The sequence below is a fragment of the Triticum aestivum genome, chromosome 2D (genome assembly GCF_018294505.1).
Source record: "Triticum aestivum cultivar Chinese Spring chromosome 2D, IWGSC CS RefSeq v2.1, whole genome shotgun sequence".
Taxonomy (NCBI): Eukaryota; Viridiplantae; Streptophyta; class Magnoliopsida; order Poales; family Poaceae; genus Triticum; species Triticum aestivum.
In genome coordinates this window covers 640828194-640845085 of record NC_057799.1, presented here as the reverse complement: position 1 = coordinate 640845085, position 16892 = coordinate 640828194, and the positions used below count along the sequence as shown (strand labels likewise).

The window sequence follows — 16892 nt, the reverse complement described above, 5'->3', positions numbered from 1 at the left end:
GAATCAACAAATTTGGGTTGAAAACTCTACCCTCGAAAACTGTTGCGATCCCCTATACTTGTGGGTTATCACGCGATGGCTCGTGCGACCGCAGAAGTGGCGGATTCGGGCGGCGGGGTGGTGCGGCGGCGGCAGGAGCGGCTTGATCCGGCAGGATTTGACCGGAATCAGTGGGGGCAGCGGCGGCGCAAGCGAATTCGGCCGTGGAATGTTCTGAAGGAGACGGTTGGGCTGCGCGCGGGGATGCATTTTGTGTTTGTGGCAGTGTAAATACATAGCCTGTCGTTCCACTTTTGGGGCTTCCCAAATTTTTCTTTGTTAACTTTTTCTTTTGGGGCAGCTGTTGGAGGAGGTTGTTTTTTTTTGCTCCAAATGCCCTAGAAAATGCTCTAATTACCTTTCTGCATGCCTAAGCTGTTAGGCCGATCGACACAGTAAATTTAACACAAAACACGACGAGGTTCAGTTGTTTGCAATGCACAACCGATCGGAAGGTTCCTCCAAGGGGTTCTCCCAATGTTTGCGGATGAACATAGCCGATAGACACGGTAGTATGTACTCCTTCCTTTTCAAAATCTTAAGCGCCTAAGCTAAGCTTTTTCAGAAAATCTTAAAACTTAAGTCGTGTTAGCACTGAAAATCTGAAAATCTAAGCTGTGTTGGGGCATCTCCAACGCTGACTTCAAATTTGAGGAATGTAGTGCGATGACGCCTCCTTGTCCCTCCCCTTGTTCTTCTCTAGAAATTTCACTCGCAAATATCCCACCTAGGCGCGCAACTCCTCGACCGAGCGCTCAGTCGCTCGCTTCACCCTTACAAACTCAAGTATAGCGGGGTGGATTTCGTTGTTCTTGCTCGACATCACCAGGATCACCATTATCAGATCCGCGAGCGCCTTGGTTTGCTCCTTCAACGTCGTCGCTTTGTCATGACGGGTTTCACTACTAGGGAAAAGCCTAGCAGTAGTGTGGGTTTTAGGTATATCAGTAGCGCGGGTGCCCACACTACTGATACGGCGCTACAGCTAACTTTTAGCAGTAGCGCGGGTGGTACCCGCGCTACTGCTACTTCTAGTAGTAGTAGCGCGATTGCCACCCGCGCTACTACTACTTAGTTGTAGTGTGTGTCAGGAACCAGCGCTACTACTGACTAATTGAGAATTAAAAAAATTCCATCCATGGCGGCTGCTGCTGCTAGGCGTCATCGTCCTCTCGATCCATGGCTACTACTGGTCATGTAGGGGATGAAGTTGTCCATGGTGATGGTGCTTCCCCACCCAACTTGTGCCCGCACCTCTCGTCTACTGTTGCTATAAAAGAAGAGAAAAATATCAGAAAGAGGAAGAGAGAGATATAGAGCAGGAGGAGGAGGAACTCACCGGTGGCCGCCGGAGTTGGAGTCGACGCCTGAAACCCTAGATGAAGCCCGGTGACCTGCTGCTGCTTGTCGTGGGAGCCTTGACCATTGTGGTCACATGTCCTCATGAGGCCCTGTCCCAGCGAGGAGGTGCAAGTGGTTGCGTCCATGGCGGATCTGGCCGCCGCCATTAAAGACGCTCTGCTGGTTTCCCTCTCCTTCCAACAGAGATAAGAAGGAAGGAGGGGGAGGGGAGGGGTCTGCAGTGCGAGAGGAGGTCGTCGGATTTGTGAGTGGCGCCGAGGTGCGAGGCCGGCAGTGGCTGTGGGCGAGGAAGGGAATCGCGGGTGGGAGGAGAAGGGGAATCAGAAGAGTGTGGGTTTGGATTTGGGCCTCCGCACGCTATGTGTACACATGTCTTGGTGGGTCGATAGTAGTAGCGCGGGGTTATACCCCTCGCTACTACTATGGCATGTCCCGGGGGGTACGATAGAGACCACTTAGTAGTAGCGAGGGTTATAAACCCGTGCTACTACTATCAACTTAGTAGTAGCGTGGGTTTATACCTCTCGCTACTGCTATTGCATGTCCCAGGCGGCACGGCAGAGACCACTTAGCAGCAGCGAGGGTTATAAACCCGCGCTGCTACTATCAACTTAGTAGTAGCGGGGGTTATAAACACGCGCTACTAATAAGTAGCAGCAGCGAGGGGTATAAACCCACGCTACTAGTAAGCGTCTGCCTATAAGATTTTCTCTAATAGTGTTTGGGTGATAGAAAGAAATCAGGTGGCCAAATTTGAGGAATGTGATGGGATGAAAGGCTATAACTACCAAAATGTTACCTCACGGGACGGTGGTAGGTGGTCAAGTAGACGATTAGGTCACCATGTTGTGGGCCGGGAACAGTCGCTGGCCTTGCCCCTTCGCTGGCCCCATTCCTGGGCCGCTTCCTCTGGTGGGTCTTGGGCTGGCGTAGTGGATGCAAAGGAAGTGGGTTGGGCGGTAACAGCTACCCATCCATCCAGACCGGCCACCGTACCTGGTCAGACGGGTCGGCCGGCAAATCCTATTTGCGCTCGCGCGCGGCAAACAGCAGTGGCTACGCCCGCAGCGCCCCCAGGTGGGCCGTGAAGGAAATATTCCCTAGAGGCAATAATAAAGTTATTATTTATTTCCTTATATCATGATAAATGTTTATTATTCATGCTAGAATTGTATTAACCGAAAACTTGATACATGTGTGAATACATAGACAAACAGAGTGTCACTAGTATGCCTCTACTTGACTAGCTCGTTGATCAAAGATGGTTATGTTTCCTAGCCATAGACATGAGTTGTCATTTGATTAACGGGATCACATCATTAGGAGAATGATGTGATTGACTTGACCCATTCCGTTAGCTTAGCACTCGATCGTTTAGTATGTTGCTATTGCTTTCTTCATGACTTATACATGTTCCTATGACTATGAGATTATGCAACTCCCGTTTACCGGAGGAACACTTTGTGTGCTACCAAACGTCACAACGTAACTGGGTGATTATAAAGGTGCTCTACAGGTGTCTCCAAAGGTACTTGTTGGGTTGGCGTATTTCAAGATTAGGATTTGTCACTCCGATTGTCGGAGAGGTATCTCTGGGCCCACTCAGTAATACACATCACTATAAGCCTTGCAAGCATTGTAACTAATGAGTTAGTTGCGGGATGATGTATTACGGAACGAGTAAAGAGACTTGCCGGTAACGAGATTGAACTAGGTATCGAGATACTGACGATCGAATCTCGGGCAAGTAACATACCGATGACAAACGGAACAACGTATGTTGTTATGCGGTCTGACCGATAAAGATCTTCGTAGAATATGTGGGAACCAATATGAGCATCCAGGTTCCGCTATTGGTTATTGACCGGAGAGGTGTCTCGGTCATGTCCACATAGTTCTCGAACCCGTAGGGTCCGCACGCTTAACGTTACGATGACGGTTATATTATGAGTTTATGTGTTTTGATGTACCGAAGGAGTTCGGAGTCCCGGATGAGATCGGGGACATGACGAGGAGTCTCGAAATGGCCGAGACGTAAAGATTGATATATTGGACGACTATATTCGGACTTCGGAAAGGTTCCGAGTGATTCGGGTATTTTTCGGAGTACCGGAGAGTTACGGGAATTCGTATTGGGCCTTAATGGGCCATACGGGAAAGGAGAGAAAGGCCCCAAAGGGTGGCCGCACCCCTCCCCATGGACCAGTCCGAATTGGACTAGGGAAGGGGGGTGCCCCCTTCCTTCTTTCTCCTTCTCCCTTCCCTTCTATTCCAACAAGGAAAGGAGGAGTCCTACTCCCGGTGGGAGTAGGACTCCTCCCTTGGCGCACCCTCCTCCTTGGCCGGCCGCCTCCCCCTTGCTCCTTTATATACGGGGGCAGGGGCACCCCATAGACACAACAATTGATCTATTGATCTCTTAGCCGTGTGCGGTGCCCCCCTCCACCATATTACACCTCGATAATATCATAGCGGTGCTTAGGCGAAGCCCTGCGTCGGTAGAACATCATCATCGTCACCACGCCGTCGTGATGACGAAACTCTCCCTCAACACTCGGCTGGATCGGAGTTCGAGGGACGTCATCGAGCTGAACGTGTGCTGAACTCGGAGGTGCCGTGCGTTCGGTACTTGATCGGTCGGATCGTGAAGACGTACGACTACATCAACCGCGTTGTGTTAACGCTTCCGCTTTCGGTCTACGAGGGTACGTGGACAACACTCTCCCCTCTCGTTGCTATGCATCACCATGATCTTGCGTGTGCGTAGGAAATTTTTAAAATTACTACGTTCCCCAACAGGCCGGCCCAGTTCGCTGCATCGAGTGTTGTTCGTTCGCTTCTTCTGTCGCCTTTTTATTTTTGTTTTACCTTTTCGGTTTTTTCTTTCTGGTTCTTTCTAGTTTTTTCATTCTCTTTCTTGTCCTTTTTCTTCCATTATTAATACATGTAAAAATATTTCATCATATATTTTTTATCAATATATTATTGCGCTGAACAATCTGTGTCTTTTTGTTGATTTTTACTTTCTTCTTTTTTGTGTGTATTGTACAAGAGTTCATCATGTATTTTAAAAATGTTCATCATGTATTTAAAAAATGCCCACCGTATATTAAGAAATGTCCATTGTGTACTTAAAAAAGTTCAGCGTATATTACAAAAATGTTCAATGTGTATTTTAAAACTGTTCAGCGCATATCACAAAAATGTTCAATTTGGATTTGAAAATTGTTCAGCGTATATGATGAAAATGTTCAATGTGTATTTAAGGAATGTTCATCATATATTACAAAAATGTTCAATGCATGTTAAAAAAATGTGCAATGGTCGAAATGTTTTATTTTTTTGGATCACTGCATTTTGTTTTTAAGTACTCACGCAGGATATTAATCATTATCACTCAGCAGGTCACGTGGTAAGGGAGATTTTCTCTCTATCGTGGTGTTGCAGGTTTGATTCCTCAGTCAAACGTTTTTTTTTTGGATTTTCAGTACAGGCTCGCTGTATGGCCAGGGAATGGGCCGGCCCATTGAGATCGCTCCCTAAGCGAAAGCTCCTCTTTCTGACGCTCACGAGTGTCAGCTAGGGGCTCTCGGGTCGGCCTGGCCTCACCAGGACTATACGTGCCAGACAAGACACGACCCACCTAGGGATATACGTGCCAGACACGGCGTAGCCCACCCAGACACGCCAACAACACGGGTCGTGTCGGGCCGGCACGCGTGCCGCTCTCCCTGACCCAGGCATGGCCCCCATATTTACACGGGCCATACCGACGACGCATATACCCCGCTGGCCCGTGTAGGATCCCGCCTATTGGGCTGTTTTGAGGCTATATTCAGCCTATTGGGTTGTATATAAAAAAAATAAACAAGCCTCGCGGCCCCGGCATGCCAGGCCAGGCCCAACAGGGCAGGACTGGCCCATTTGGCCGGGTCTGCCAGCCACCAGCCCACCACCACTCTGGTTGTGTCTCTGACCCCCCGCCCCAATCGATTGGGTTGGGTTGGGTTTGCGGGTGGACCGATGACGGTGGCCGCCGCACGCTGCCTCATTCTCACCCCCACAATCTCCTCCTCCTCCGCCGTTCTCCGGCTCCCCCGGATCGCCCGCCGCCGCCCGCTCTCCTGCTCGGCCTCGCCGCTCGCCGTGTTCGCCACCATGGAGTCGCCGCCCGAGGGCTACCGCACCAACGTCGGCATCTGCCTCGCCGACCCCACCCTCACCAAGGCACCCCACCCCTCCCCCGCTCCCCCTCCCCCGTTGACGCTCTCGATGCTCCCCTCTCTCACTGATCGCTTCTCTCCCCCCGCAGATCTTCTCCGCGTCCAGGATCGACATCCCCACGGCGTGGCAGATGCCTCAGGTAGTACTAAACACAACAGTTTGACGACCATTGGAAGTCGTTGTTCACTAGTCTAATTATCGATTATTACTATCGTTGCTGCTGCATCCTGGTACACGTAATACCAGCCCGTTGTTGATTTGCCGAGTGTTCTGCGTCGCCACAGGGTGGGATAGACCCAGGGGAAGAGCCACGAGCAGCTGCCATCAGGGAATTGAGGGAAGAAACCGGTGTTAGATCTGCCGAGGTTGTCGCCGAGGTCAGTCGGCACTCGGCGGTCCTTCACTTTCTTCACATGTTCTTATAATCGTGATTTACTTTGAGGCATGTACCAGAAATGAATTGGCCAATTTCAACCGTACTAACTAGTGATAAATCTCTAGTGTCCCTCTGCTCCCAATATGCAGCTGGGTGAATTTGTTTTCATAACGAAAAAGGTTTCTTGCTGATCGCGCTGCGTGTGTCCGTGTAGGCCCCCAATTGGTTGAAATATGATTTCCCCGCGGATGTCAAAGACAAGCTGAATGCTAGGTGGGGAACCAACTGGAAGGGCCAGGCTCAGAAGTGGTAAGGCTCAGAATGATGCTTAGTAACAAAAAGTTTGTTGTGGGTTTCTACCTGTTTCAACCTGAAAGGAAAGTCTTACAAGAATCATTTTAATGCATAGGCATAGCAGTTGACACTTGACAAACAGAATACTCCAACCCCAAGATACAGCTGCGTAGCCATGGCCGTTGCAAAACTCTCTTTGCCAAACCACCACACTATTATTCATGCCATGTAGCGATTCACGAAGTAAATCTGATGTCAGTTAAGTTGTCAGCAAAATCCATTAAAAATATGTCGCACCATAATAATCCATGATTGCATCATAACATGCCTTATTATATGCATCCATACTAACATCTGAACATGCTTCATTATCCATTAAACTTTATGCATTATAGGCTCACAGCTACTCCCTCCGTAAACTAATATAAGAGTGTTTAGAATACTAAAGTAGTGATCTAAACGCTCTTATATTAGTTTACACAGGGAGTACCATGGAAGATTGTATATGCCCTAGTTGTATGTAACATACATGTTACAAATCAATTTCAACCTTTTGTATTGTTAGAAGTCAGAGAGTTTAACACCTTGTATGCATGCTCCTCTACATTTCAACCTAACATACATGATCCTCCTCTACAGTTCAACTTGCAATTGTTAATAAGTCATTCACTGGATGCACTTGTATGCATGTGCGGAGTATGCTGTGCACACTTGTCTTGCACGGTGTGCATGTGCACATACATGTCTCCAGCTGTAGTACATTGGAAAAAATTATACGAGATGCATAGACAAAAATTCAATACGAAGCTCCTTATGAGGGCATGGGCAGGAAAGTCTGAAGAGACATTAAACTGTGAGATGAACATCTTGAATCTGTCCAACCACTCACATGCACCCAAGGTCACGCTTGTACCGATCTGAAGTTTTCGTAATGCATCCGTTGGTACGAAGCTTCCTACTGAATTTTGAGTCCAGGACATGTAGTTCCTCGTAGCCTGTAACAGCTAGTCAATTTTGGTGCTCAGTAGAACTGTCCGATTCCTAGTGGTCGATTGTTAAGCTGCCGGAAGTCAAAAGGCAGAACTTACTGCAGTAAGATCGAGTTATTTCTTTATGTTGGACCGAAATAGAAACACAATTCATGTGTGAGTGATTGAAACTCTTTCTATGTTATGCAACTGCTGTTATCTCCTGATGCTGTCTAATGATTTTGATAGATTAGTATTGGATTCCTATTATCTTTCACAATGGCTCATGTCACTGACTGGTATAAATTTTATGGTTGGTAGTTGGTATGTGTGGCTATCCAAATTTGGGCTGGAGATATTTCCATGGATGTATGCTACAGTGGCCAGCCTACTTATGACATCTCCTCACCTCCCTCAAACTCTTCAATTTAGTCTTAGGGTTGGGGCCTATACCTGTCATTTAGGGCCAGTCATTCAGACTTGTGTAAGTTGGAACTTGGTTAGATGTTTCTTATTCAGAGTTAATTTCTGTCTGAAATAATCAATATCCGCCCATCGTTCTTGATTGAAATCTAAATCGATATACATAAAACATTTAGGAGCTAATCAGATCTGTACACTAACCGTGACCTTGTTGATTGAAATCTTAATCGGTGTATACATAATGCATTTACGAGGTAATCAGATTTGTACCTTAACCATGTGCTTCAAATGAGCAGGTTTCTATTTAGGAGCTGATCAGATCTGTACGTTAACCGTGTACTTCGTATGAGCAGGTTTCTATTTAGGCTTACGGGGGGTGATGACGAGATCAACCTGATGGGCGATGGATCCGAGAAGCCGGAGTTCTCCGAGTGGGCATGGATGACCCCTCAGCAAGTGATTGAGAAGGTGGTCCATTTATTCCAGCTCGATAATAACACCCGATCCCTCCTGTTTCTTGAATCTGGGGCGCCTACTAACACAGTTTCCATGTCGAACTCACACACAGGCTGTTGATTTCAAGAAACCTGTCTACAAGGAGACACTGAAGCACTTCGCCCCATATCTACAGTCAGATCCAACAGCTTCGTCATAGACTTTGCAGTCTCCCACGGGCTTTATACGTAGAGGGGCTGTGTCAATCAATAATTTCTCAAAAATGTATTGGGGCCACGGAGTATTTCTAGAACGTCTGGCGTATCGCCGCCGCCTGCTATCCCGGCATTGGATCCCCGTAGCCCGATCATGCGCAACGAGATGAGTACGTTGTTGTCGCAATAATAATAATAATCTGGCTACAGTTCCCACCCGCCGTCTGTTTGGTTCTAGTTCCGGCAAATCTTGGTAGCATGCAACATGGACGCGAGCAGGGCCTGATACTTTTTGGCCAGGAGAAAACAGCATCGCTGCTGCTGTCGCCGTGGCTCAGATCAACAGGTAGTAGAGCCTTCCTTCTTGAGCTGTTATTAAGCGCCGATCCCGGTGGCGATGGAAATGATCTTCCGTGTCCTTGGGGACCAAATGCCTGAACTGAAGCGTCCTGGCTGTTGGCCATGGCCTTTTGCTTTGCTTTGCTGTGGCTTGGTGTGGGAGCACGGAGGACAATCAAGGCCTCCACGCTTTGTACCGGGTGGTCTCTCTCCGGCATGATATTGTCTGTGAGTTTGTCCCAGTGTCCCGTGGCCGTGGGAGGAGGAGGGATTGCAGTAATGGCATGCGATGTGGTTAGGTGAGGGAGGTGGATGGATGGGGATCGGCGGCGGCGGCGTGCGTGGAGCATGGGAGCTGTTAAATGCCGCCCGTTATAAAGGTTGGTTGGGTCTCCTCGCCGGCGGGAAGGAAAGCAGCTGGGCGGAGTCAATGTTTCGCTGTGCGGCCGACGGTCGTTGGTGGCCTCCTTCCGCCTTTCCTTTCCTCATGAACTGCCCGTGCCATGCCGTGGCCTTTAATTTGTGCCCTTTGTGCTCTGCTCTGTTTTTTATGGTAAACAGATCCCTGCAAGCTGCAATGCAATGCACCTGGACAAAAGCGTATTACCGGAGCGGTGAAGCTGCCTGCCTGACGACGGCAGCACTAGGAAATTTGACTGTTGCCAGCCTTGGCGTGTGTCATGCTGTGGAGGTCTTTGAACTGAAGGATTTGATCACTGAAAATTCCAAGCTTGCTGAAAAATTCTTCATCGTGGACAGTATGGCATGACAGGGCACTAGGGTAGGAGCATCTGGGGCCAGGGCACAGCCCATGACCAGCCTCTGCCTCTCTCATCTCGCAGGGGTTTTAAGTTTTAACTGAAGCAGGTGACGCCATCCCGTGCCCGGGGAACCGGACCGGACCATGCTCGCCATTGCAAGTGGCAGCAAGCAGACCCGCCATGGCATGTGAGATGGAGGACAAGGAGGCCGCACAACCACAAGGGAAGCTTCAATGATTGCCGTGCCGCTGCCGCTGCCGCTGCCCTGCCACCACGGCGTCCGTCCGTCCGCCAGAGCTTCTCCTGTGCCACCCACATGTCCATGTCCACGCATGTCTCTCCTTCCCTCCACATGCACAACCAGGCAGTTCCCCGGCCCTGACCCTCCGACTAATCAATCACAAGTTGGGTAATAATTCCCGCGCAACCACGTACGTGACGACGATAGACATGTATGTATCATAATTCATACCACATGCGCGTACAAGATCGCAGGCACTGGCACTGTGTGCATGTGACTACTTCCTTCCTAGTGTCTACGTATGTATGAATGCCTACTTCCTCGCAAAAAAGACAGAGAGAAGAAAGCTCTACATTCCTAGCCGATAATGCTGACGGCCCAACCAACAGCAACGTGTATCCAAACGTTGCCCATTTTCTTCGGATGTATCCAAGGCCGGACGTAGGGCTTGATGCAGATGGGCCACCTGACAGACAGAGCGACTGATTGCAACCATAACTACCCGTGATGTACACACACATACATACACGGCCGGTACCGTGGCGTACAGTACAGTACAAATACGACGGACGGCGACAAGAGCACAGCACGGCAGGCGGCAGGCGGCAGGTGCGCGGTCTCGTTATACGTGACGTATACATACGCTCTACACCACGAACGTGCTGGTGCCGGAACCATCTCGCAAACACACACCCAACAGCAAGTAGCTGCTTCTCGAATTGGTACTGCAAAACATCACTACTGTTCCTCAGTCCACACTCTACACTACGCTGCCTGCCTCTCTGGTTAGCTTAGCCTTAGACCAGCTTCCACTAATTGCTCACCAGCAATGCAATGGCGTCCGGCTCAAGCTTAACAAGGACGGAGCATCTCACGTGGAGGGTACAGAGCTCGGCATTATTCTGACCTAATGCACGCTTGTACATAGAGATAGAGTGCCCAACACTTGATGTGTGTGTACTGCTAACTTGCTGTACACGATCTCTCTAGGCTGACAACAGTGTCATGTGGATTAATTAGCAGCAGCTAAGCAAGCTAAGCATAGACCAGACCAGAGATGTCGCTTTTGCTCTACTCCGTCGGCCACGCAGTTATTGCACGCCAGCTGGGACGATAGCCACGTGGCCAGGGAGACACATCATCATCGCCATCATCATCATTAAACAACAAATCATCGATGCCGTGGAGGATTCCTCGACAACGACACTTGATTAACCCCGGTAATTACACTCACTTTCAGCGCCACAGAAAAGAAAAAGGCCATCACTGGAGTCACTTTCAGCCCAGGAAGAAGATTCCTAGCAACCAACGTCAGTGGTTAATAGGAGCATATATGCAAGTGAGCCACAGCTAAGCAAGGATCACTGGCTTCACATCAAGTGTGCATTTTCAAGCGCCACTTGTCAGATAACTACAACTCCAGAGAAGAGAACCTGCATAAAGATCAGCATTCATATGTTACCTCCAGCCAGCCAGCTACTGGTGCTGCAGATTTGTTTGCTTGCTTGCTTGCTTCAATGGTGGTGGTCGATTTGTTTTGTAGCAACAATAATTGAAGTGTTGTTATTATTATTGTTATTAGAGAATGGGGCATGGGAGATCAAGTGTGTAGAGCCTGAGAAGACTGGTGCAAGCCTGGACTGGTACTTGCTGCCCCCTCAACAGTGCATACATGGCCCATGAATCATGGTGGACGGCATGGAGGATCACAGGTGATGTCCCCCTTTGGCCTTTGCAGCCATGAGGCCAAGAGCATGAGGAACCAGATGCCAGATGCCATTGCAAAGGAAAAGAAGGAGAAAATTCGGTTCCAGGTACAGGCAGTGGATCAATCAGAGAAGCATGATATGATTTGATTTGATTTGATTGCTAGGTAAAGCCAGAAGCTTCAGTCTCAAGACTGGAATAATGGAAAAAGGCGACCAATCCATCCATCCTACGGTAGCACCCAGTTGAACAAAAAAGTTAACGAAAACAAAAACAAGATGTCTATCTACAGCGGCAGAAGCACAAGCACATGGACGACGAACGACGCACCCCTTTTACTTTACCTACAAGAACGAAACGAACGCTTGTGCCGAAACAGGGGAGGGAGGTCCGGGAGAGACAATGTACTTATTTCTTGTAGACATGGCGATGACGATGATGATGATCAAGGTTCACCGGCCGTCGGCGGAGGTGAAGGACTCGGCGAACCCGGCGGGCCGGGCGGGGATGCTGCCCTTGCTGTCTTCCAGGCTCAGGCTCATGATGCTGCCGTCGGTCATGCTCGCCTCCGACTCCTGCCACCCCTTCACCATCTGGAGCAGCGGCAGGTGCAGGTCGATGCCCATGTAGTCCTCGGCCTCGTTGCTCGACGGCTTCCATTTCTCCACCATGGGCACGAGCACCGTCACGGCGTGGCCCATGTCCGGCCGCTGGGAGGGCTCCCGGGAGGTGCAGTGCCCGGCCAGCTCCGCGAGCACCGAGATGCTCTCGAAAATCTCGTCGGTGAGCTCCAGGGTCGGGTCGATGGCTGCCCTGAACTTCTCTTCGTCCTTCCTTATCTGACCGAACCACGAGGCCAGATACCGGGTTTCCTCGTCGATGCGTCTCTCGTCGATGGCGGTCATTCCGGTTATCAGCTCCATCAGCACCACCCCGAAGCTGAAAACATCTGCTTTCGTCGTGATTTTTCCGGTCACTGCAGTGATCATGTGCAACAACTTATCAGCGACACACATTCAGGAACCATAATAACACAAATAACATGAAAATGATAAATACTTGGTAGTAAATTTCTCATCATGGAAGCTTTTATATACTGCATCAGAAGGTGGTTCAAACTTCACAATGTTGGACAAAGATACATGTTCTATTGATAGAAGAGTTGGTGTATAAACTTGTGCAGTAATTTGCAAATTAGTGGTCACAGGGTTCCCAGTTAGAATAACTAGTTCATCAAACATTTCCAATGTCATTATCAAATCAACTCGGCTATCTCTTACATGAGGTTACTTACACTGGGATTTCAATCAGAATGACCAGTTCAAAAAAAATTGCAAGATATTTGCCACATCAATTCAGTTTTTCAGTTCTCTACTAAATCTAAATGAGGTTATTTACACAGCAAAGGATTCACAGGGTCACTGTATACTTAATAAAGCATGCTAAAAAATTAACACCTGATGGTCAGAAGTAAAACAGAAGTTGCAGAACTAAGCAGGGCAAAACAAGTCGAAGTATTTCATACCAGCATATTCAGGCGCCAAGTATCCAAAAGTTCCAGCGAGTCTGGTTGCCACAGAGAAGTTCCCGTCCGGTGCAGATTTAAGGAGCCCGAAATCCGACACCTTTGCTCGGAAATCATCGCCAAGTAGAATGTTTGCCGACTTAAGATCCCTGTGGATGTAGCACTGCTGTGCAAGGGTGTGAAGATACTCCATTCCACGAGCAACATCCAATGCAATGTTCAGCCTCTTCTTCCACGAGAGGGGCTCCAGCTCATGCTGCTTCCAGTGGAACAGATGCTTGCTCAGCGCTCCATTGGACATGTGCTCGTAGACCAGCAGCCTTTCATTGCCTTCGATCCCATAGCCCATTATCGACACCAGGTTGCGGTGCCGGACCTTGGTTAGAATGGCAATCTCTGCCTGGAACTCGTCGAGGGCCTTGTTGCTGATCACCGAGGACTCCATCCTCTTCACAGCAATCATGGTGCCGTCGTGCAGCACCCCTTTGTAAACGACGCCGAATCCGCCACGGCCAAGCACATTGTCCGGAGCAAAGTTCTTGGTGGCACAACGAAGAACCTGCACGGAGATCACAAAATTGCGCGCCTCGATCATGTGGATGTCACTATCCCGGCTGCTGGTTCCGCTTGACGTCGCGCCGAAGCTGTCATTGCTTGTCATGACAATCTTGACCAAGTTGTCTGGGCCAGAACTGTTGCGGGGGTGGACGACGACGGAGGAGGTCGCCTGTGGCTGAACTGACGACCCATTTTTCTTGCAGAAGAGCACCACAGCACCCAGGGACAGCAGAGCCACCACGCCGATCGCAACTGGAATGGTGGTAGCCAACAAAATTTTGCTCTTCTTGTTCCCTTGGCCAGGAGAGGCAGCCCCTTGGCCTTGTGAGCCCGGCGCGCCAGGCGTTGTTGGTGAATGAGTGGCGTCCTTGGGAGCAGAACCACCCGGCGACGTCTTGGTGTTGAAGTTGGGATTGCTGGTGAGAATGACATTGACGTCCGGTCTGAAGGCCGGCAGAGGCCCATTCAGGTCGTTCATGCCCAAATCGAGCTTCTTTAGCAGCTTGAGGCCGGTGAGGCTGTCCGGCACATGCCCGGTGAGGTTATTGCTATCAAGCCTGATGTCCGAGAGGGCAGAGAGGTCTCCGAGGCTCTTGCTGATGGTGCCATTGAGGCCAGAGGACGGCAGATTGAGCACCGACACCTTCCCCTGAGAGCAGGTGACGCCCAGCCAGCCCTTGCAGGGGTCGTTCCCGGACCATGAACTGGTCAGCTTGACGGGATAACCAGCCTCGGCTTGGAACTGGAGCAATGCCATGACCTCCGGCGCGCACTTGTCCTCGGGCTTGACGGCGCAGAAGCCGTTATGGGAGGAGCTAAGATTGCCGGCCTTGAGCGCCGGGGCGGGGCCGACGAGGTTGTTGTTGTCGAGCTTGACGTCGCGGAGCAGCGGCAGGGCGGTGAGGCCGGGCGGCACGAGGCCGACGAGGTCGTTGTTGTTGAGCCAGAGGGCGGCGAGCTGCTTGCAGTTGGAGATGGCGTCGGGGATGGGGCCGGTGAACTGGTTGCCGTGCAGCCACGCCTGCTGGAGGTCGGCCATCCCGGCGAGCACGTCGAGCGTGCCGGAGAGCTTGGTCTCGCCCAGCTGGTTGTTGAGCCAGAGCTTCTGGACGCCGGAGCCGGCGAAGGTGCCCGGGATCGGGCCGGAGAGCCTGTTGTAGGAGAGGGTGAGCATCTGCAGCCCGCTCATGCCCCCGAGGAACCCCGGGATCCCGCCGACGAGGCTGCAGTTGGTGAGGCGCAGGCTCTGCAGCTGCGGCGAGGAGGCGGCGAGCGCGGGCGGGATCTCCCACCCCCCGGCGGTCGCGTTGAGCGGGTTGTTGTCGAGGCAGATCTCCTCGAGGCTGTCGAGGCCGTCGAAGAAGTCGTTGGGGAGGGAGGAGAAGGCGTTGTCGTTGAGGTAGGCGTGGCGGAGGGCCGCCATGCCGCGGAAGGAGGGGAGCGGGCCGGAGAGCGCGTTGGTCTGGAGGCTGAGGTCCTGGAGCGCGTCGAGGGAGGAGAAGGAGGCGGGCAGGGCGCCGGCGAGGCCGATGCTCTTGAGGTCCAGGTTGTTGACCCGGCCGTCGCGGTCGCAGGAGACGTGGTCCCACCCGCCGCCGCAGGGGTCGGCGCCCTTGGGCCAGCCGAGGACCTCCGGGTTGGTGAGGGAGCGGCGCAGGTCCTCCAGCACGGCCAGGTCGCCCGGGTGGATCGTCGCGGCCGTGGCCACCCCGCCGCCGCCGACGATGGCGAGGAGGAGGATGAGGGGGAGGAGCGGTGGCGCGTCCATGGGGGGCCTCTACGCGTCCGGGTGCATTGGCGGCGCGCGGCGAGGCGGCCGGAGTTGGGTTTGCGGTGGCGGTGGGGAGGAAGGAAGGGAGGGGATGGGGGTGGGGGTGGGGATAAGCGGCGAGGTGAGAGGGATTTGCCTTCCCTTCGAGTCGCTCGCGCGCTGTGGTCGGCAGTGTCACCGGGAGGGAATGTGATGTGGGTGTCAAATGGTGTGGGTGCGTGGCGTGCCTCGCTGTCGTGCCCGACCCGACCCGACCCGACCTTGACTCGTTTCTCCTTTTTGTCTCCTCGTGGCTGGCTTGCTCCTCTGTTTTCACTTGAGTTTTCCAGTGAAACCACAGCCTTTTTGCTTTGGCTTTATTTTATTTTAGTCACGCCAACGCCACGCCGCTCTTTCGCCTTTTGATTGTCCCTCCCTCCCTCTCCCAGCCTCGGCTGCTTTTCGTTGGTTGTGAACGTGATTGTTTATTTTGGTCTTTCGAGGCGTGTGTGGGCTGTTCACTTACTTACTTACTCCTTTAATTACAATTAAATTAGTGCTGCTGCAGCTGTTTGTTTGTGCGCATGTTCAATCCGATTTGTACTGGTGTGTCCACACGGCGGCACACTGTCAGTCAGGGGCGGGCAGAGCGGCGTAGGCGGGAAAAGCGCCGGAGATGGCTGCCAAATCGGCCCGGGCCACACACACACACACACACACGGAGGAGGCAAAAATCTTTAAAGCGCCGTGTCGGTGGCGCTCACATTTCATTTCCATCCGTCCATCCATGCAAAAATAATAGGTAATACTAATACACGGTGAAAATATCCGCGTGACCCGTCGATTGAATCGAATCCAATCCGCGGGCAATCAATCACGTACTACTATTATTACTGCCTGCATGCGGGCGTGTACTAAGACTGCTTAATTGCACAGCGTAATGTACTTACTAGGCAGGTAATGAATCGAATCGAATCGAATCGAATCAAGCGGATCCATGTTCACCATGCATGCCAGCTGCTGCGGATCACGGCCCGATTTAACCTCTCCGGATCTTTTCTTTTCCTTCCGGAGCAACAACCGACGGCGGCATCGGACTGTCAGACACGCAGATTCCGACGCCATCGGTGCCTGCCTGCCGATTCGGGCGATTGGTTTGGTGGTGCTGGCCTGACAGACAGACATGCCGCTCCGCCAAGTCTTTCTCGTACCCGATCGGATGCAACTTTCTTCTCTGCGTTTTCTCCCCACTGTCTGTCCCTCCACTTCCAGTCTCGTTTCGTCTCGGTAGGACCCCGGCACGCTGTCTGTCTGCCCACCGTTTACGCTTACGTGCTTCCACTCGCTCACTCCTCACACGACCTGCGTGACAACCGGTCCCGGTGCCTCGCTCGCAACCACTCGGCCTCCCCCGCCACAGAGCATCTTTAGCATACCTCTTAAAAACGTTCAAACCCGTAAAAATATAAGGCATTTACAGTTTCGATCAAAAAACGGTTCTTGGTAGATTCAGGAAAGTTCGATCGATCCTTAAAAATTTTAAGGGTCAATCGAAAATCCATCCGCGAGAACCTCGTATTGTACAGGTTGGAAGGCAGTATACAGTTCAACCCATAAACGGTCAAACCTCGTCGGAGCAGATGCGTCGCCGCAGAACTGGCCGGAATCAACCTGA

The 16892-nt window shown here is 51.3% G+C and overlaps 2 protein-coding genes across 2 annotated transcripts; one reads left to right on the top strand and one right to left on the bottom strand.

Annotated features, from left to right (window-relative positions):
• The first annotated feature begins 5352 nt into the window (after positions 1 to 5352).
• LOC123055274 (nudix hydrolase 26, chloroplastic) lies at positions 5353 to 8554 on the top strand. Its single transcript, XM_044479264.1, has 6 exons — positions 5353 to 5628; positions 5714 to 5764; positions 5910 to 6002; positions 6216 to 6310; positions 8040 to 8154; positions 8255 to 8554. The coding sequence occupies exons 1-6, from the start codon at positions 5425 to 5427 to the stop codon at positions 8339 to 8341; spliced, it is 645 nt and encodes a 214-aa protein (XP_044335199.1). The 5' UTR covers positions 5353 to 5424; the 3' UTR covers positions 8342 to 8554.
• Positions 8555 to 11505: 2951 nt separating this feature from the next.
• Positions 11506 to 15449, bottom strand: LOC123055272 (receptor protein kinase TMK1). Its single transcript, XM_044479263.1, has 2 exons — positions 12910 to 15449; positions 11506 to 12360 (listed from the first exon to the last, which is right to left on the bottom strand). Exons 1-2 carry the CDS (start codon positions 15233 to 15235, stop codon positions 11837 to 11839), a joined length of 2850 nt encoding a protein of 949 aa, XP_044335198.1. The 5' UTR covers positions 15236 to 15449; the 3' UTR covers positions 11506 to 11836.
• Positions 15450 to 16892: the final 1443 nt, after the last annotated feature.